At 48.4% G+C, this 21941-nt stretch overlaps 1 protein-coding gene across 8 annotated transcripts in view; it reads right to left on the bottom strand.

The window, feature by feature from the left end:
* The window catches only part of ATP6V0A1 (ATPase H+ transporting V0 subunit a1), a 44482-nt gene extending 31020 nt beyond the window's left edge, over window positions 1-13462 (bottom strand). For 7 of the 8 annotated variants that reach the window (XM_038754888.1, XM_038754890.1, XM_038754892.1 and 4 more), the window contains exons 1-4: window positions 13423-13462; window positions 9064-9254; window positions 8325-8403; window positions 6106-6203 (exon numbers count right to left, since the gene is read on the bottom strand). In XM_038754888.1, the coding sequence (XP_038610816.1) occupies window positions 6106-6203; window positions 8325-8403; window positions 9064-9180 (294 nt within the window). In that variant the 5' untranslated portion in view covers window positions 9181-9254; window positions 13423-13462. The remainder of the gene's footprint in view (window positions 1-6105; window positions 6204-8324; window positions 8404-9063; window positions 9255-13422) is intronic. The other variant, XM_038754889.1, reaches the window with a different exon arrangement.
* Between the last annotated feature and the right edge of the window lie 8479 nt (window positions 13463-21941).

Below are 21941 nucleotides of genomic sequence, written 5' to 3'. Positions count from 1 at the left end.
CGACTTCAATTACCACCTCTACGTGAATAATACCCAAATCCATCGCTCCAGCCCTGATCTCTCTCTTTCTCTGCAGTCTCACATTTTCTCCTGCCTTCAGGACATCTCTACGTGGATGCCCCACTGACACCTCCAACTTAACCAAATTTATCTTCCCACGCAAACCCTGTCCTCCCCTGAGTTTCCCATTGTTGTACACAGCACCATATCCTCCCTGTCCCATAAGCCCATAACCTGGGCATTATCTTCAACTCATCTATCTCATTCAAGGCACATAGTCAATCTCACCAAATCCTGTTGGTTCTATCTTCACATCATTAAAATCCACCCTTTACTCTCCATCCAAACTGATACTACATTGATCCAAGCACTTATCCTATCCTGCCTGGATTACTGCATCGGCCTCCTTGCCTCTCTCTCCCCACTTCTAGTCCATACTTCACTTTGCTGCACAGACCATTTTTCTAAAAACAAAACAACAAAAAACCCAAAACATTCAGACCATGTCTCTCCTCTCCTCAAGAGCCCCCAGTAGTTGCCCATCTACCTCCACATCAATCAGTGATATTTATTGAGGCCTTACTATGTGCAGACCACTATATTACAGGCTTGGGAAAGTACAAGTCAGTCTCAGTCATCTTTATTAAGTGCTTACTGTGTGCAGAGTACTATACTAAGCACGCTTGGAGGACTACAACATAAAAATAAAAAGACATATTCCCTGCCCGCAAACTGCTTACAGTCTAGAGGGGGAGAAAGACATTAATATCAACAAATTACAGCTATGAACATTACATGCTGTGGGGCTGGGAGCGGGGGGATGAAAAAAGGGAGTGGGAGAAGGGGAAAGGCAGGCTCAGTCAGGGTAGGCCTCTTGGGGATGTGCCTTCAATAAGGCTTTGAAGTGGGGGAGAGTAATTGTCTGTCAGATATGAGGAGGGAGGGTGTTCCAGGCCAGAGGCAAGATATGGGCGAGAGGTCAGTGGCGAGATACAACAGAATTAGCAGACATAACAGAAACTCCTCACAGTTGGCTTTAGATCATTTAATCACTTCACCCCCTCCTACCTCACCTCACTGTTCTCCTACTACAACCCAGGAGCAACTACTTTGCTCCTCTAATACCAACAACCTTCTCACTGTACCTCAATCTCGTCCACCTTGCCGTCCACCTCTCACCCACATCCTGCCCCTAGTCTGGAATGCCCTTCCTCCTTATAACCGACAATTACTCTCCCCACTTTCGAAGCCTTTATGAAGACACGTCTCCTCCCAGAGGCCTTCCCTGAATAAGCCCTTTTATTTTTCTTTGACTTCCTTCTGTGTTGCCCTGACCAGCTCCCTTTATTCAGTCCCATCCCAGCCCCTCAGCACTTATGAATGCACCTGTAATTTATTTATATTAATAAATATATTTATTTATTATATGTCTGTCTGAGAATGTCTTTCTCACCCTCTAGACTGTTCGCTCACTGTGATCTGAGAATGTCTGTCTCACCCTCTAGACTGTTCGCTCACTGTGAGCAGGGAATGTGTCTGCTATATTGCTGGAGTGTAATTTCCAAACACTTCATACAGTAACATAGTAAGTGCTCACTAAATATGGCTGATGTCGTCCCTGCCCACAGTGAGCTTATGTTCTAGTGCTTCGCACATAGTAAGCATTGAACAAATACCATTATTATGAGGGGGAGACAGACATTTAAAATGAATAATTTATACAATATAAAGATATGTACACAAGTGCTGGGGGGTTGAGAGTAGGGTGAATATCAAATGCCCAAAAGTCACAGATCAAAGTGCATAGACATCAGAGAAGGGAGTACAAGCTGAGGAATAAAGAGAAGTCCTCTTGGAGGAGATGTGACCTTAATGCTTTGAAGGTGGAGAGTGTGATGGTCTGGCATACATGGAGCAGTAGGGAGTTCGAGGCCAGGAAGAGGATGTGGAAAAGGAGCCGGTGGTAAAATAGATGAGACTGGGGCACGGTGTGTAAGCTGGAGCTAGAGGAACAGAGTGTGAGGGCTAGGTTGTAGTAGGAGAGCAGTGAGGGAAGATAGGAAGGGGCCCGAGCTGATTGAGTTTTTTAAAGTCGATGGTAAAAAGTTTCTGTTTGATGCCAAGGTGAATGGTCAGCGACCGGAGGTTCTCGAAGAGAGGAGAGACACGGACTGAATGTTTTTGTAGAAAAACGATCTGGGCAGCAGAGTGAAGTTTGGACTGGACTGGGGAGAGACAGGAGGCTGGGAGGTCAGCAAGGACGCAGATGCAGTAGTCAAGACGGGATACGATAAGCCCTTGAATTAATGAGGTAGCATGAATTCTACCTAATTAATTCTAGGTTGAATTAATGAGGTAGGAAAGGAGAGGGTGGATTTTAACAATGTTGTGAAGGTAGAACCGACAGGACATGTTGAATATTTTTAGTGACATGCTGAATATGTGGGTGGAATGAGAGATATAAGTCGAGGACAACGCCAAGGTTACGGGCTTGTGAGATAGGGAGGATGGTAGAATGGAGAAGCAGCGTGACCTAGTGGATAAAGTACGAGCCTGGGAGTCTGAAGGACCTGAGTTCTAATTCCGGCTCTATCTGTGACTCATCTGTGCCCGAGCAACCTCATCTATTAAAAAAAAAAATGGGATTAAGACAATGAGTCCCATATGGGACAGGGACTGTGTCCAACTGATTTGCTTGCATCCACTTTAGTAAAGTGCTTGGCACATACAAGTATTTAACGAATGCCATTATTATTACTAGCAGTAGTAGTAGTAATGGGACAGTGGGAGGGTAAGGTGTGGGTGAGATGATAAGGAGTTCAGTTTTGGACATCTTTAGTTTAAGGTGTCACCAGGACATCCAGGAAGAGATGTCCTGAAGGCAGAAGGAAAAGCAAAATTGCAGGGAAGGAGAGAGATCAGGGCTGAAGATACAAATTTGGGAATCATCTGCATAGAGGTGGCAGTTGAAGTTAGGAAAGCGAATGAGTTCTTTAAGGGAGTGGGTGTAGATGGAGAATAGCAGGGGTCATAGAACTGAACCTTGAGGGAGCCCCACTGTCACAGAGTGGGAGGCAAAAGAAACTGAGAAGGAGCAGTCAGAGAGCTAGCAGGAGAACCAAGAGAGGGCAATGTCAATGAAGCCAAGGTTAAAGTTTCAAGGAGAAGGGGGTTGTCTACATTGTCAAAGGCAGCTGTAGGAGAGAGTAGAGGCTGTCAGACTTGGAGAGGAGATCATCGGTGACCTCTGAGGGGGCTATTTCCGTGGAGTGTAAGGAGTGGAAACCAGATTGGAGGGGATCAAGGAGAGAACTGGAGGAGAGGAAGTGGAGGCAGCGGGTCTAAACAACTTTTGGAGAGAAATGGTAGGAGGTAGGTGGGGCGATAACTGGAGGGAGTCATGATATCAAGGGGCGGGGTTTAGGGTAGAGGATACATAAACATGTTTGAAGGCAGTGGGAAAGAAGTTGTTGGAAAGTGAACAGTTGAAGATGGAGGTTGAGGGCAGGAGAGAAAGGAGGGGGCAAGTGTTTCAAAAAGGAATGAAGCGATGGGGTCAGAAGCACAGGCGGAAGGGGTAGAGTTACAGAGGAAGCAGCTTGGCCTAATGGAGAGCATGGGCTTGGGAGCCAGAAGAACCTGGGGTTCTAACCCCAGGTTTGCCACTTGTCCGTTGTGTGACCTTGGGCAAGTCACTTCACTATGCCTCAATTACCTCATCTGTAAAATGGGAATTAAGACTGTGAGCTCCATGCTGGGCAGGGATACAACCTGAGTAGCTTGTATTCATTCATTCGTTCATTCAATCGTATTTATTGAGCGCTTACTGTGTGCAGAGCACTGTACCAAGTGCTTTGGGAAGTACATGTCGGCAACATACAGAGACAGTCCCTACCCAACAATTGGCTCACAGTCTAGAAAGGGGAGACAAACAACATGTCCAGTGCTTAGAACAGTCTTGACACATAAGGCCCTTCAAGGCCCTGCTGAGAGCTCACCTCCTCCAGGAGGCCTTCCCAGACTGAGCCCCTTCTTTCCTCTCCCCCTCGTCCCCCTCTCCATCCCCCCGTCTTACCTCCTTCCCTTCCCCACAGCACCTGTATATATGTATATATGGTTGTACATATTTATTACTCTATTTATTTATTTATTTATTTATTTTACTTGTACATTTCTATCCTACTTATTTTATTTTGTTGGTATGTTTGGTTCTGTTCTCTGTCTCCCCCTTTTAGACTGTGAGCCCACTGTTGGGTAGGGACTGTCTCTATGTGATGCCAATTTGTACTTCCCAAGCGCTTAGTACAGTGCTCTGCACATAGTAAGCGCTCAATAAATACGATTGATTGATTGATTGATTGATAATAAGTGCTTAAGAAATAATAATAATAATGATGGTATTTGTTAAGCACAATTCTAAGAGCTGGGGTAGATACAAGGTAATCAGGTTGTCCCATAAGGTGCTCACAGTCTTAATCCTCATTTCACAGATGAGGTAACTGAGGCACAAAGAAGTTAAGTGGCTTGCCCAAGGCCACACAGCAGACAAGTGGGGGAGCCAGGATTAGAACCCATGTCCTCTGACTCCCAAGCCCATGCTCTTTTCACTAAGCCATGCTACTTCTGTGACACTATTATTATGATTATTATTAATAATAAGAGAGCTCTTCTTGAGTTCCTGCAGGGAACACAGGAAGAGTTAAAGAGTGTTGAGGAGGAGGGGCAACTGGAGAGAAGCAAGGGAGATTTTAGGAAGATCACATCTGATGGTTTCAGTTTTGATGATGGAATATGTGGCCACGTCAGTACGGGAAAGAAACGGTAGGATCGGGGGACGGGGGGACAGGAGGTTTGAGGGGGAAGTTGAATGTCTGGAACAGCATCACACAGAAATGCTTTATCAGTGGCTTTAAAGCACCCAATCCTCTTGCCCCCTCCTTTCTTACTTCACTGATTTCTTACTACAACCCAGTATGCTCACTTTGCTCCTCTAATTCCAAGCTACTCACTGTACTTTGAGCTCATCTGTCTCGCCACCAACCCCTCATCCACATCCTGCCTCTGGCCTGGAACTCCCTCCCACTTTATATCTGCCACACTGTCACTTTCTCCACCTTCAAAGCCTTTATTAAAATCATTGTTCCGTCGAGAGGCCTTCCCCACTTAAGTCTTCATTTCTCCTACTCCCTCCCTTCTGCATCCCCGTTGCACTTGAACTTGTATCATTTAAGCATTTGCTATTCACTCTACCTCAGCCCCACAACACTTATGTACATATCCATAATTGTCTTTAATGTCTACCTCCCCATCTAGGTCGTAAGCTCCTTGTGGGCAGGGAATGCGTCTACCAACTCTTTTATGTTGCATTCTTCCCAGAGCTTAGTACATTGCTCTGTACACAATAAGCACTCAACCAATAATGATTGATTGATTGAGAATGCTGAGGAGCAGTGAGTGAGAAGAACCAATTTGTGGGATGGAAGGAGCTGGTGGGCAAGCCTGGGAGTGGAAGTAGGATGATCTTGTTGAAAGAGAACAGGCCTGGGAGTTAGAGGACCTGGGTTTTAATCCCAGTTCTGCAACTTGTCTACTGGGTGACTTTGGGAAAGTCACTTCACTTTACTGTGCCTCGGTTCCCTCATCTGTAAAATCAGATTGAAGACTATGAGCCCTATGTGGGATTGTTCAAACCGATTATCTTGTATCTGTGGAGTCGTTATGGGTTGGAAACAGCTCGACAGCGTATACCAAGACAATCGCAGTGCTCTAGTATGATGCCTGGCATATAGTAATGCTTAACAAATACAACATTTATTACCATAATATTCCATTGGATGTGGAGGGAAATGGAGCCTGGTATATAACATTTCACAAACACCACAACTATTAACATCATCTCTCTTCTCACCACCAGCTTCTAGGTTCTTTATATCAGGACATATGTTCAGGCAGCTTTTGCTTAGGCTAACGGTTGTACCTCAGTGGTTCAGCCCGAGGACACGTTTCAAGTGCCGATTCTCAGACCAACAGGTCACTTTGCTTTGTGGAGAGACCACGCTGTGATGCCCTGAATCACCCCCACCCCTCTTCCCCGGGCCTACTTACCTCCAAGTCAATCATATCCCGAGGAAAGGGCACTTCAGGGTTCTCGCCCGTGTCCAGAATTGCAATATTCGCCTTCCGGATCTCCTTCTCCACAAAGCCTGTAATGGAGTGACAGAGTCGGGGCTCCGGCCGCTGCGGCCTAGGGGCCGTATTCTGATTGCGTGGCACAGTACAGTAGACACACCTGACACCCTGCACTCCAGGAACTTATGCTAGTGGTGGGCAGTGGCCATAAAAACCTTTCCAGACTGCTCTACAGAGCCAGTGCTCAATAAATATTGACCGAGGGTCAAAGCCTTTCTAAAAATCCCCACCTTCCCCGATTAATCCCCAATACCCTGAGTCAGCCGACTCGAACCCTGATGTTTATGCCCTTCCTCAGCACTTCATTATTCCTTGAACAGTCAACTATTCTGATTCTACTTTCTGAAAAGAATTTTCTCTCCATCTCCCCAGCTTGGGTGAGTTTCTTAGAGGCAGAACGTCTTGTTCTTCTGCTGGAGAGAACACAACTGAGTTAGTAGCCATGATCCTCCAGGAGTGGAAGAAGCCGGCAGACAACAGAATAAATGACAGTAAAGAGGAGGCGATAGAGGATAAAGATATGTAAATAGGTGCAAAGGAGTTGGGGGGCAGTTACTACCCAAATGCTTAAGTGACCTGAAGGGGCTGAAGTAGCGGTTGGTGTGGGATATAGGGTGGGGACATGTGAGATTAACCAGGGAAAGCCTCTTGAAGATAGCGGAACCTGGGGTCTGTTAGGTGGGAAGTGGTAGTGATAAATGTCTGCTGAGTGGACTTGGACAAGTCGCTTCACTTCTCTGTGCCTCAGTTACCTCATCTATTAAATAGGGATTGTGACTGAGCCCCAGGTGGGACAGGGACTGTGTCCAACCTGATTTGCTTGTGTCCACCCCATAGTACAGTGCCTGGCACATAGTAACTGCTTAAAAAAACCCACAATTATTATTATTATTGTGTGTATGAGAGTGCGGGTGTGTGTAAAGGAAAAGGGAATTTGGGGTCGGGAAAGGGGACAGAGCCAGGGGAAACGAGAGTGAAGTGTTGTTTAGACTGGCCTGGGAGAAGTGAAGAGAACAAGCTGAGGAGTTGCAGGTGAAGAAGCCCCATTTATAAGATGGGGAGAAGTGGGGGTCGGGGTGGGGGCCCTAAAGTTGAACTTCAACAGTTTTCTGCTTGATCCAGAGAAGGAATGGGAAGCCACGGAAGGCTTTGGAGGAGTGGAGACATCTGCGCTCAGCGACCCTGTGAGATGGTTATCTGTGCAGCAGCGTAAAGTGTAGATTGGATGGGCTGGAGGGAAGAGGCCGCAGACAGGGAGACTGGCAAAGACCCTGACGCCACGGTCTGCCTGGGTTATGACACGAGCTTGCAGCAGGGTGGTAGCTATTTGGGGAGAGGAAGGCACAACAGGATTTACACTCTGATTACACGTGCGAGCCGAAAGATAGTGAAGAAGAGGAGGCCAAGGTTGGAGAGTTCTGGGTCAGAGAGGCTGGAGTGGCTGACAGAGATGGAATAAGTCTGGTCCCACCTGATGGGAAGATAGGTGGCCTGCTGACAATCAGAGACACGTTTCTCCCATGGAACAGATGGGAATGAGCGTCAGTCTCCCCTCCTGGGCTCACTCCAGAGATGGGGAGGCGGGGTGCCCGGTGCCCCCGAGGCCTACAGCCGGCCCCCTGCCTCCAGGGACACATCTCTGCTGGGCTCACTGCCTGACTGGGAGTTGCTGCCATTCATCCAGACACTACGCCAAAGGGACAGGAGGCTGGTGATGAAGTGACCGAATCTGTGCACTTGAGCCCGAGGCAGCTGGAGCTTATTCCAGAAGGCTCCCTGATGGGAGCAGCTTTTCCTGGTTCCCTCATGACCACCTAAGACACAGCTCTTCGGGGCTGGAAGCAGCTAACAAACCCCTAGTTTGGAATCCCTGTGGGACCCCCGCTTGCCCTGCATCCCCTTCACCCCCGTGAGCTCCCTCAAAGAGCTCGCCTGAGCCTGATGCCAAAGACCCTCCAGAAGACTTCTCTACACCAGACAGGAGAAAATGGCTTTTGGATCAGAATCCTAGCCCCGCTCTAGAAGACCCCATCGGGAGTTTCTGGCCCTGGGCTACTGGCCCAGCCAGTCAGCCGCCCACTGTGAGAGAGAGGGCCGACCGTTTGGAGAAAGCACATGAGCCGGGAGAGACATACGGAGTTTGCGATCCATTTCTTCACATCGTCGGACTTCGTTCACGAATTTCCGCTGGAAAACGTTCACGTCCGGGTTTAGCTGCCAAGAGAACAAGGCAAATTGTGGATCTCCGGAATTTGGCCCACTCGTGCAAGTCAGTTCCGGCTCAGGTGGCGGCACAGGGTTCATGGTTTCCAGAGACGCGGGGCCAATCTGATCAACTCGCCCAGCCAGTCAGCCACCTACCCACCCACACTGGGAACAGTACAGACAGGCCAAGTCAAGGAGCAGGGGGAAGTTTCATTTTCCTTCCAGGTGGGGAACTTCTCCCACGCTGACGCTCTCGTCATCCTTTTGGCCACCAGCATGGAGGAGCGGTGGGAACAGAGGTCAGGGTAGCTCCCCTCCCCGACCCCTCCCCAAATGCCACAGCAGACACAAGTCAGGGAAGGAAAGTCCCCTCACAAACTCAGGACATTCAGGCTTTGAGGCAAAAGTTCTCTGGCCTGTCGGACCGGGGCTCGGTCACGGGGTCAGGGCAAGCTGGCTGGGCGTCAACCTCTACAATAGCTAGATTCCAGCCACCGGCCACGTCATTGGAACGAGACCCTTCGCTCCCCTACGGTGGGAGAGAGCGGAGGGTGACGAGCAAGGCTTCGGGGAGCTTTGCCCTCTACCACGTGAAGACTAAGGAGTTGAGGAAACCTGACCCATCAGTCTCTGGTCTGCACACGAAGGGCCAAGCCGCCGGCTACTTACATCACGGAACTGCACCTTCCCCAGTTCTCCCAGCTCGCTGACGCAGCAGTACGCAGCTTCAGACTGCAGGAAGAGCTGGGCCAGGGTCATCTCCTCGCTCCGGAATAGTTCCCCCATGGTGGGAGCGGAGAGCCGATCAGAGGCACCTGCAGGGGATTAGACAGTCTGGCACCGGTTTGGATCACTTTCCCCTGAAATGGAGAGATCAGCAAACATGAGCCTGGGGCTTCCAACGGGTGTCAGGGCTCCTCCGGGCTAGTTATCCCACTCCCTTCACGCAGGGCCCCACGGTGGCATGTAGTTCTGGAATCTGCAGGGCCGCTGGTCCCAGCTCCAGCCAGCAAGGCTTGGGTCACTGAACCCCGTAGCTTTGTGACCACTTAGGGCTGGAACACGTCGGGGGCTGCGTTGATGGTCTCAAGGTCATACGGCCCCAATATCTACCCTGCTTCTCTTCCCGATTCCTGAGCCGCTCTGGCCCTTGGCCACCCTCCTGACAAGTCCTCGGCCCAAGTCACGGGCTGGGGGCCACCTTGGCTCTTTCGACCCAACGGACCCCAGGGCCTGTGAGACTCTGCCCTTTGGCTGCCGTTTCCTCTGCAGAAAAAGCCATCGGGCAAGTTCCGGCCACGCCTCGGACTGCAGGGCCCGGCAACCGCAGCCCCTCAGGAAAAGAAGAACTCCCATCTTTTTCCACCTCGCGGTGACTAAACTACAGCTCTTATCGGAAAAGAGGAACAGTCTTCCGACTGTCAGCTGACTGCAAGACAGTGACGGTGCATCTTCCTCGGGCTACAGGACACAGGCAGACCCTTCACCTCCATGAGACTCTTGAGTTTATGCCCCTCCATGGCCGGGGAACACTTTGGTCCTGGCCTAACCCTGGCCTCGAGCCAAACAAGGCTTCCTTGGCAAGCAGTAGTTAACTTTTGAACAGAAGCTCCAGGCTCGGCAGGCGCTCTCAGTGGTCCTGAAACATCTATTTTCTATCGAACCCCTCTGAGCAGAGGGCAATATTTCGGATTTCGGGATCCCCTGAGGACAAAGGTTCTTCTGCACTCTCCGTGCCTCCAGAGAATGCTTGGGAAAACGGCCCAGGATCGAGGTGGTTCTGCTTAGCTTCTAGCCCCAAACAAATCAATGGTACTTCCTGAGTGCTTAATGCGGGCAAAACTAATCACTCGGGAGAGTTCAAAACCAGAGCTGGTAGACACGTTCCCTGTCCATAAAGAGCTAACAGTCTAGAGCTAATCTGGCACTTCCCGGCTGTGGATTATTGCGATTGTGGATCTGGAAGGGGATGGATCCCTGGATGGGGTTTTGGGATCAGGGTTCGGGTGACACCCACTGAACCACATAGGAGTGGCCCGGGTCTCCCAGGTCAGAGGCCCCACCCCTCCCGAGGGTGGGGTCAGGTGTGATTAATAATAATAATAATGGCATTTATTAAGCGCTTACTATGTGCAAAGCACTGTTCTAAGCACTGGGGAGGTTACATCATCATCATCATCATCAATCGTATTCATTGAGCGCTTACTGTGTGCAGAGCACAGTACTAAGCGCTTGGGAAGTACAAGTTGGCAACATATACAGTCCCTACCCAACAGTGGGCTCAAAGTCTAAAAGGGGGAGACAGAGAACAAAACCAGGGTGATCAGGTTATCCCACGGGGGGCTCACAGTCTTAATCCCCATTTTCCAGATGAGGGAACTGAGGCCCAGAGAAGTGAAGTGACTTACCCAAAGTCACACGGCTGATAATTGGCGGAGCCGGGATTTGAACCCATGACCTGTGACTCCAAAGCCACGATTAGCACGGGGGTCATTCATTCATTCATTCAATCGTATTTATTGAGCGCTGACTGTGTGCAGAGCATTGTACTAAGCACTTGGGAAGTCCAAGGTGGCAACATATGGAGACGGTCCCTACCCAACAGTGGGCTCACAGTCTAGAAGGTCGCACAGGGGGCCCGGGCCCGGGGGGGGCCGCTCCCTGTTGCAGGGGACATGGACTCAGGGACCAACCAAGCACTGGAGAGCTCGGAGGGACAGAGGGGCTGCAGCCCCCTCCCCGCCACTCTGAGGTCTGAGGCGGCAAATTCGTGAAGCGTTCCATATTTTTCTATTTATTTTATTTTGTTAGTATGTTTGGTTTGGTTCTCTGTCTCCCCCTTCTAGACTGTGAGCCCACTGTTGGGTAGGGACCGTCTCTATATGTTGCCAACTTGGACTTCCCAAGCACTTAGTCCAGTGCTCTGCACACAGTAAGCGCTCAATAAATACGATTGATTGATAGAAGCAGCGTGGCTCAGTGGAAAGAGCACGGGCTTTGGAGCCAGAGGTCATGGGTTCGAACCCCGGCTCCACCACGTGTCTGCTGTGTGACCTTGGACAAGTCACTTAACTTCTCGGAGCCTCAGTTCCTTCATCTGTAAAATGGGGATGATACCTGTGAGCCCCATGTGGGACAACCTGATCACCTTGTATCCCCCCCTGAGCTTAGAACAGTGCTTTGCACATAGTAAGCGCTTAACAAATGCCATCATTATTATTATTATTATTGATTGAGGGGTTAAGGGCAGCCCCCCATTCCAATACCTGAAGTGAGACCCTTCCTCATTCCTCTTGGCCCTTGTCTTTACCGGGGCTCCCTTCCCTTCAGCCCAAGTACAGTGGGGACTGTCTCTATATGTTGCCAGCTTGTACTTCCCAAGCACTTAGTACAGTGCTCTGCACACAGTAAGCGCTCAATAAATACGACTGACTGATTGATTGATTGATTGGGGAGAGTTAACCCCAGTCTTTCAACCTTCAAAGGGAGTGGGCCATCCCCTCCCTTCATTGGGTGTGGGGGGCTAATCGGCCCTGCCACCATCTTCTAGACTGTGAGCCCACTGTTGGGTAGGGACTGTCTCTATATGTTGCCAACTTGGACTTCCCAAGCTCTTAGTACAGTGCTCTGCACACAGTAAGTGCTCAATAAATACGATTGATTGATTGGAAAGAGCCCGGGCCTCCCCCTTTTAGACTGTGAGCCCACTGTTGGGTAGGGACTGTCTCTAGATGTTGCCAAATTGGACTTCCCAAGCACTTAGTACAGTGCTCTGCACACAGTAAGCACTCAATAAATACGATTGATTGATTGATTGGAAAGAGCTCGGGCCTCCCCCTTTTAGACTGTGAGCCCACTGTTGGGTAGGGACTGTCTCTAGATGTTTCCAACTTGGACTTCCCAAGCGCTTGGTACAGTGCTCAGCACACAGTAAGCACTCAATAAATATGATTGATTGATTGATTGGAAAGAGCCCGGGCCTCCCCCTTTTAGAATGTGAGCCCACTGTTGGGTAGGGATTGTCTCTATATGTTGCTAACTTGTACTTCCCAAGCGCTTAGTCCAGTGCCCTGCACACAGTAAGTGCTCAATAAATACGATTGATTGATTGATTGGAAAGAGCCCGGGCCTCCCCCTTCTAGACTGTGAGCCCACTGTTGGATAGGGACTGTCTCTAGATGTTGCCAACTTGGACTTCCCAAGCGCTTAGTACAGTGCTCTGCACACAGTAAGCGCTCAATAAATACGACTGATTGATTGATTGATTGATTGGAAAGAGCCCGGGCCTTCCCCTTTTAGACTGTGAGCCCACTGTTGGGTAGGGACTGTCTTTAGATGTTGCCAACTTGGACTTCCCAAGCGCTTAGTACAGTGCTCAGCACACAGTAAGCGCTCAATAAATACGATTAATTGATTGATTGGAAAGAGCCCGGGCCTCCCCCTTTTACACTGCGAGCCCACTGTTGGGTAGGGACCGTCTCTATATGTTGCCAAATTGGACTTCCCAAGCGCTTAGTACAGTGCTCAGGACACAGTAAGCGCTCAATAAATACGATTGACTGATTGGAAAGAGCCCGGGCCTCCCCCTTCTAGACTGTGAGCCCACTGTTGGGTAGGGACCGTCTCTATATGTTACCAACTTGTACTTCCCAAGCGCTTAGTCCAGTGCTCTGCACACAGTAAGCGCTCAATAAATACGGCTGATTGATTGATTGGAAAGAGCCCAGGTCTCCCCCTTCTAGTCTGAGAGCCCACTGTTGGGTAGGGACTGTCTCTATATGTTGCCAACTTGTACTTCCCAAGCGCTTAGTACAGTGCTCAGCACACAGTGAGCGCTCAATAAATACGATTGATTGATTGATTGGGAAGAGCCCAGGCCTCCCCATTCTAGCCTGTGAGCCCACTGTTGGGTAGGGACCGTCTCTATATGTTGCCAACTTGGACTTCCCAAGCGCTTAGTACAGTGCTCTGCACACAGTAAGCGCTCAATAAATACGATCAATCGATTGATTGATTGATTGATCTTACCTGCAGCCACTGCCTGTCCCCCAGCCCCAGGAGGCTCCGCAGGTTCCGGCAGCAGGGCGGCCGGCGGACGTGATTACGTCATCCCCCAAGCTCCGGCCCCCGCCGCGATGACGTCACCACGCACGGCCGGCGCTACCGCACTGCGGCCTCACATGACGGTGCCCTCACTGCCGCCGCCATTTTGTCCCTCAATCAATCAGTCAGTCGCATTTATTGAGCGCTTACTGTGTGCAGAGCACTGTACTAAGCGCTTGGGAAGTCCAAGTTGACAACATATAGAGACGGTCCCTACCCAACAGTGGGCTCACAGTCTAAAAGGGGGAGACAGAGAACAAAACCAAGCATACTAACAAAATAAAATAAATGGAATAGATATGTACAAGTAAAATAAATAAATAAATAGAGTAATAAATATGTATTAAGTAAATATGTAAAAAATGTGTATTTATTACATATGTATTACATATGTATTTATTACATTTCCTCTCGGGAAGGCCTCTGAGGCGGGGGGTCAGGGTCGTTTCAGATCCTCCATTTGCCCAAAAGTGGGCCCTGCTCTGGGTTGGGTCATTATCCTGGTGTATTTGGTGAGAGGGACGTCTGACCACGTTAGTACAATCACTCATCCCATACCGACCTTCAACTGAGAGCTCCTTCAAGGCCCTACTGAGAGCTCACCTCCTCCAGGAGGCCATCCCAGACTGAGCCCCCTCCTTCCTGTCCACCTCTCCATCCCCCCATCTTACCTCCTTCCCTTCCCCACAGCACCTGTATATATGTTTGTACGTATTTATTACTCTATTTATCTTACTTATCCATATCTATTCTATTTATTTTATTTTGTTAGTATGTTTGGTTTTGTTCTCCGTCTCCCCCTTCTAGACTGTGAGCCTGCTGTTGGGTAGGGACTGTCGCTATGTGTTGCCGACTTGTACTTACCAAGTGCTTAGTACAGTGCTCTGCACACAGTAAGTGCTCAATAAATACGATTGATTGATTGATTGACCTTCTAGACTGTGAGCCCGCTGTTGGGCAGGGACTGTCTCTATGTGTTGCCGACTTGTACTTCCCAAGCGCTTAGTACAGTGCTCTGCACACAGTAAGCGCTCAATAAATACGATTGATTGATTGATTGACCTTCTAGACTGTGAGCCCACTGTTGGGCAGGGACCGTCTCTATATGTTGCCAACTTGTACCTCCCAAGCACTTAGTACAGTGCTCTGCACACAGTAAGCGCTCAATAAATTGATTGACCGGATGACTGCATCAGCCCCCTTTCTGATTTCCCAACCTCCTGTCTCTCCCCATTTAAGTCTATATTTCACTCTGCTGCACGGATTATCTTTCTACAGAAACCTCCTGGGCATGTCACCCCCTCCTCAATAATCTCCATTCATTCATTCATTCATTCATTCATTCAATCATTCAATCATATTTATTGAGCACTTACTGTGTGCAGAGCACTGTACTAAGCACTTGGGATGGTCCCTACCCAACAGTGGGCTAACAGTCTAGAAGACTCCAGTGGTTGCCTATCAACTTCTGGACCAACCAAAAACTCCTATTGTATTCAAAGCTCTCCATCACTTTGCCCCCTCCTACCTCACCTCCCTTCTCTCAATACGAATACTAATAATAATAATGGCATTTATTAAGCGCTTACTATGTGCAAAGCACTGTTCAAAGCACTGGGGAGATTACAAAGTGATCAGGTTGTCCTATGTGGGGCTCACAGTCTTAATCCCCATTTTACAGATGAGGTAACTGAGGCACAGAGAAGTTAAGTGACTTGCCCAAAGTCACACAGCTGACAATTGGTGGAGCTGGGATTTGAACCCATGACCTCTGGCTCCAAAGCCCATGCTCTTTCCACTGAGCCACGCTGTGATGGCATTTGTTAAGCGCTTTCCATGTGCTAAGTACTGGGGGGAGGATACAAGGCGATCAGGTTGTCCCATGTGGGGCTCACAGTCTTAATCCCCATTTTACAGATGAGGTAACTGAGGCTCAGAGAAGTTAAGTGACTTGCCCAAGGTCACACAGCAGACATGTGGCACCAAGTTAGTAATATTCCTCCCTTCAAGGCCCTACTGAGAGCTCACCTCCTGCAGGAGGCCTTCCCAGACTGTGCCCCCTCCTTCCTCTCCCCCTCCTCCCCCTCCCCATCCCACCCACCTTACTTCATTCATTCATTCATTCAATCGTATTTATTGAGCACTTACTGTGTGCAGAGCACTGTACTAAGCGCTTGGGAAGTACAAGTTGCTCCTTCCCCTCCCCACAGCACCTGTATATATGTATATGTATATATGTATATGTGTTTGTATGTATTTATTACTCTTATTTGTACATATTTATTCTATTTATTTTATTTTGTTAATATGTTTTGTTTTGTTTCTCTGTCTCCCCCTTCTAGTCTGTGAGCCCACTGTTGGGTAGGGACCGTCTCTACATGTTGCCAGCTTGTACTTCCCAAGTGCTTAGTACAGTGCTCTGCACACAGTATGCAATCAATAAATACGATTGAATAAATGAGGCAGGATTAGAGCCCATGACCTCTGACTCCCAAGCCCAGGCTCTTTCCACTGAGCCACGCTGCTTCCTTCTGTATACCAGCCCGCACACTCCGCTCCTCTGGTGCTAACCTCCTCACTGTGCCTCATTCTCACCTGTCCCACCGTCGGCCCCTGGTCCACTTCCTACCCCTGGCCTGGAAAACCCTCCCACCTCAAATTTGCCAGTGACACTTCCCCCCTTCAAAGCCCTATTGAAGGCTCACCTCCTCCGGGAGGCCTTCCCAGACTAAGCCCCCCCTTTTCCTCAACTCCCCCCAACACCTCGACTCACTCCCTTTGCTCTACCCCGCCTCCCCCCTCCACAGGACTTGTGTATAGATATGTACATATCTATACTTCTATATTAATGCCCATTTACTTGTTTTGATGTATATATATATATATATATATTTATAAAAAATTCTGTATATTCATATTGATGCCTGTTTACTTGTTTTGGTGTCTGTCTCCCCTCTTCTAGACTGTAAGCACGTTGTGGGCAGGGAGTGTCTCTCTTTATTGCTCAATTGTACTTCCCAAGTGCTTAGTGCCCTGATCTGCACATAAAAATGATTGAGTGAATGAATGGCCGGCTCCGGGCCTCACGGGCTAGTTAATGAAGCGAAAAACCCTACAAACCCTCTGGACCTCACACAGGGGTCAAGGTCCCCTCCTTGGCAGGCCAGGCAGTGATCAAACCCCGGGACCGGCCTCGGGTCCCATGGGGGTGGCTTAGTTCAAAAGACGTTCCGGTTTGGGGAGATGCCCGACAAAGGCCAGATGCCCCACCGTGACAGAACCGGACCTTCTGGTACAAAACAACCCGATTTAAACAGAGGTGTCTGCCACCCTGGGTAAACCTGAATAAGTCAAATAATTGAGGGAAAATTGCCTGGGATGGGATGACCTGATCTGAATAATACCTTGGCTCCAAGGGCGGTGTCTCCATCCTGATGCACCAGCTGTGCTTCCTCCCCTCAACCCCATTCTTGTATTTAGACAGTCCCATAATTGTAGTATTTATTCATCAATCAGTAAATTGTATTTATTGAGCGTTTTGTGCAGAGAATTATTTTAATCGGTTGGGAGAGTACCACAAAGTAGATTTGGTAGACAGAGTCGCTCCACTCAAGGAGCTTACTGTCAGTCATATTTATTGAGTGCTTGATGTGTGCAGAACCCTACACTAAGCACCTGAGACATTCCCAGCCCAAAACGAGTTTACAGTCCACGGGACTGTAGGCCTGGGGGGAAGAGTGAGAAATCTTGAGTTTCTTGGAAAGAAGTGCCAAAGATACAAGTATATACGGAACAAAAAAAGGGTCTGTTTCTAAATGAGCATTGGGAAAAGACTTTGGAAGACCAGCATCAATGATTCAAACTTCCTCAGTTGCAAACTGGCTGAAGTTTGGGCTGCTCTGACTAGCGTAGGGTATGAGCTGGGTTTTTTCTCTCCCTAGTTACGGCTTTTGGTTGGGTACATATGAGGATTGCCCTCGGGGACGCTCACCTCAGTGGTGTTCAAGCTAACATCGCAGACTTTCCCCCTCAACCAGGAGCTCGTTATCAGCCTCTGGGTAAATTTATTCAAACCTTGCTCGCGTCTTGGGCCTATACAGTTTCCTGTGATAAATTCCCACCTTCTCCCACTTGCCCAGTAAAGTGTTTCCTTGTAATTCTGGGGATGTGAATTAATAAAATTCACAATTCCATATGACCCCTTTCCAAACTTCTGTAAATTTCAGTCCTGTTCCCTTTAACTCTTTACTGCCCAAACACATACCATGAGCCAAGCACTTTGCTAAACGCTAGGATAGTTACAAGATATTTGGACCAGACAGTTCCTGGGGACAAGGTCTTAGAGGGAGGAAGAACCCAAGGCCACAGTAGACTGAGCCTTCCCAGACTGAACCCCTTCCTTCCTCTCCCCCTCGTCCCCCTCTCCATCCCCCCATCTTACCTCCTTCCCTTCCCCACAGCACCTGTATATATGTATATATGTTTGTACATATTTATTAATCTATTTATTTATTTATTTTACTTGTACATATCTATTCTATTTATTTTATTTTGTTAGTATGTTTGGTTCTGTTCTCTGTCTCCCCCTTTTAGACGGTGAGCCCACTGTTGGGTAGGGACCGTCTCTATATGTTGCCAACTTGTACTTCCCAAGCGCTTAGTACAGTGCTCTGCACACAGTAAGCGCTCAATAAATACAATTGATGATGATGATGACAGCAGACCAATGGTAGAGCAGGGATTAGAACCCGGATCTCCTGACTCTCAGCCTCCATTCTTTATCCTAGGCCTCGTTGCCTCCCAGAGAAGAGCCCTGGAGAATGTGGGGTGTTTTATCACAGAAACAACAGCGACAGCGTGAAAAGCAGTGTGATTTAATGGAAAGAACACAGGTCTGGGAGATCGGAAAGCTGGGTTCTTAGGCTGTGCCACTTGAATACTGTGTGACCCTGGGCAAGTCATTTAACTTCTCTGTGCCTTAGTTACTCATCTGTACAATGAGGATTAGATTACCGGTTTGGTCTCCCCCCTTAGATTGTGGGCCATATGTGGGGCAGGGACTGTGTCTGACATATTCAGACCTAGTGCTTGGCACATAGAAAGTGCTTAATTATTGTCATTACTACTAACATGTTGGGCTTGGGGCTTCCCCGCTGCTCGGGGGTCTTGGTACTCTCATCCGGGCAAGGTGCCGGGAAGCCCACCTGAGAGGCATCAATAGACCCCGGAATTCCCTTCCTCGGAGGCTGTAGCCAGGTGTCTGAGGAGCTGCTGGAGTGGGCGGCAGAGTCAGCATGGAGAGGTCCGGCGTCCGGCCCCGAGAAGCCCAGGCCGTGTGGAAGAGATGTGGGCCTGTCTGACTTGGGGCCACCTGCCAGCCTCTCCTGACAGTGGGACTCACAACAGCATGGCGTAGAGGAAAGTAAATGGGCTTGGGAGTCAGAGGACATAAGTTCAAATCCTGGCTCTGCCACTTGTCTGCTGTGTGACCTTAGGCAAGTCACTTTACTTCTCTGGACCTCAGTTTCCTCATCTATAAAATGGGGATTGGGACTGTAAAACCCACGTGGGACAGGGACTGTGTCCAACCTGATTAACTTGTATCTCCCCCAGGGTTTAGAAGAGTGCTCGGCACACAGTAAACACTCAATGAATACCACTATTGTTGTTATTATTACAGAGGAGAAAGGGAGCTGTTTACTTCTCTATGCCTCAGTTTCCTCATAAGTAAAATGGGAGAGAAATACCTGTTCTCCCTCCTACTTAGACTGTGAGTCCAAGGTGGGACAGGGACTTTTTCTGACCTGATTAACTTATATCTACCCCAGCACTTGGAGCAATATTCGACACATAGCACTCACATATAAAATAATAATGATGATTATTATCGTGTTGACTTCAAAATCCAGGGAGCTGGACTGGGGAAGGTTAGGGTTTCAATGACAATTCATAACTTTGTAGCCAAATACTTTCTCCCAAACGATCAGGAATGGGTCATGTCTGTTTCTGTGCTCAGCTGGAATAGCTGGGCATTTAGGACAGTAATTCTTGGTATGTATTACATTAGAAACATATTTTGTTCAGGGGTTTTCTGCTTAGCCTTGAATCTCTTCAGCTTTGCCATTCCCTCTCTACACGTATGCTGTGCAGAGATGAGTAACCTTTATCGTCATTGGCTGATGAATACGACTAACATTAGTAGATTAAAGTCTGATTTATTTTGGAGAGGCTTAAAGCTGGAGCTCAGAAGAGCATGACCATTTGTGTTCATTTCTCCTCCCTAATCCAATCCCCCTCTCTGCCCTCTTCCCTCTTCCACACTCCCTGCAGTAATCTCTCACTTCCTCTGTAAATCGACCCACTCCACCTGTGCTTCTGATCCCATCCCTCCACACCTTTTTAAAACACTTGTCCATTTCAAAACACTTTTTAAAACTTTTTAAAACACTTCTTCCCTTCTTGATTTCCATCTTCAACTGTTCACTTTCCAATGGCTCCTTCCCCACTCCTTTCAAACATGCTTGAGCCTAAACCCCCCCCTTCACAGTTCCCTTCAGTTATCGCCCCTTCTCCTGCTTACAATCTCCCTACAAACTTCTCGAGTGAGTTGCCTACATTTCCTCTCCTCCAATTCTCTCCTAGATCCCTTCCAATCCAGCCTCCAGCAACCTTCACTCCGTAAAAACAGTCCTAAGGAAACCAATGACCTTCTTGCCAAATCAGGCTCTACTCTACCCTAATCCTCCTCGACCTCTCAGCTGCCTTTGACACTGTGGACCACCCCCTTCTCCTTGAAACCTTATCCAACCTTGGCTTTACTGACACTGTCCTCTTTTGGTTCTCCTCCTATCTCTCTGACCGCTCATTCTCAGTTTCTATTTGCCTGCTCCTCCTCTGACTCCCGTTCCTAAACAGTGGGGAATCCCTCAAGGCTCAGGTCTAAGTCCTCTTCTATCCTCCATCTACACCCAGTCCCTTGAAGAACTCATCTGCTTAAGCGATCAATAAATACGATTGAATGAATGAATGAATGAATGAATCTGCTCCCATCTCTGTGCAGATGATTCCCTCATCTGTATTTCCAGCCTTGACCTCTTTCCTTCCCTTCAATCTTGCATTTTCTCCTGCCTTCAAGGACACCTCTGCTCAGATGTCCCACCGACCTTTTGGCTGTTCAGAACTGAATATCCAAAACTGAACTCCCTATCTTCTTAAACCCTGTCCTCCCCGTGTCTTTTGCACCACAGTAGACAATACCACTATCCTCTCTATCTCACAAGCCAGTAAACTTGGCATTGTCCTTGACTCATCTCTCTCATTCCACCCACATATTCAACGTGTCACCAAGTCCTATTGGTTCGGCCTTCACAACGTTGCCAAAATCCACCTTTTCTTCTCCCTCCAAACTGCTACCACACTGATCCAAGCACTTATCCTATCCCGCCTTGACTACCCTATCTGTCTCCTTGCTGATCTCCCAGCCTCTTGTCCCTCTCCTCTCCAGTCAATACTTCACTCTGCTGCCTGGATCATTTTTCTCAAAAAAGTTCAGTCCATGGCTCCCCACTCCTCAAGAACCTCCAATAGCTGCCCATCCACCTCCACATCAAATGGAAACTCCTTACTATCACCTTTAAAGAACTCAATCAGCTTGCCCCATTCCTACCTCACCTCACTGGTCTAATGCAGCCCAGCCTGCCTAATACTAATAATAATAATAATAATAATGGCATTTGTCAAGTGCTTACTATGTGCAAAGCACTGTTCTAAGCGCTGGGGGGGATACAAGGTGATCAGGTTGTCCCACGTGGGGCTCACAGTCTTAATCCCCATTTTACAGATGAGGTAACTGAGGCTCAGAGAAGTTAAGTGACTTGCCGAAGGTCACACAGCTCCTCTGGTGCCTGCTTCATCTGTCTCATCTCCGACCCCTTTCCCACATCCTCCCCCTAGCCAGGAACTCCATCCCCGGCCGTATATGCCAGACGATCACTCTCTCCATCTTCGAAGCGTTATTAAGGTCACATTTCTTTCAAGAGGCCTTCCCCAATTAAGCTGTCTTTTCCCTGGCTTGCTCTCCCTTCGGCAGCATCTATGCCCTTGGATCTATGACCTCTGGACATTTCATATTTGCCCCATCCCCAACCTCACAGCACTTAGGTATGTATCTTTAAATTATATGTTATAAATTACTTATTATTCATATCAATGTCCATTTCCACCTCTAGACTGTAAGGTTATTATAGGCAGGGGACGTGACTGCTAATTCTGTTGTACTGTACTCTCTCAAGTGCTTAGTACAGTGCTCTGCACATAGTATGTGCTCAATAAATACCACTGATTGATTGATTTCAAAGAACTCTGGAGCCTGAGGCTAGGGTGCTGAGATAAGGAGGAAAGTTCCCCCAAAATAGGCTCTTATATGCAGAATAGCACTTCGAAAT

Source organism: Tachyglossus aculeatus, chromosome 11 (assembly GCF_015852505.1).
Source record: "Tachyglossus aculeatus isolate mTacAcu1 chromosome 11, mTacAcu1.pri, whole genome shotgun sequence".
NCBI classification, from domain to species: domain Eukaryota; kingdom Metazoa; phylum Chordata; class Mammalia; order Monotremata; family Tachyglossidae; genus Tachyglossus; species Tachyglossus aculeatus.
This window is presented reverse-complemented; position numbering and strand designations above follow the sequence as displayed.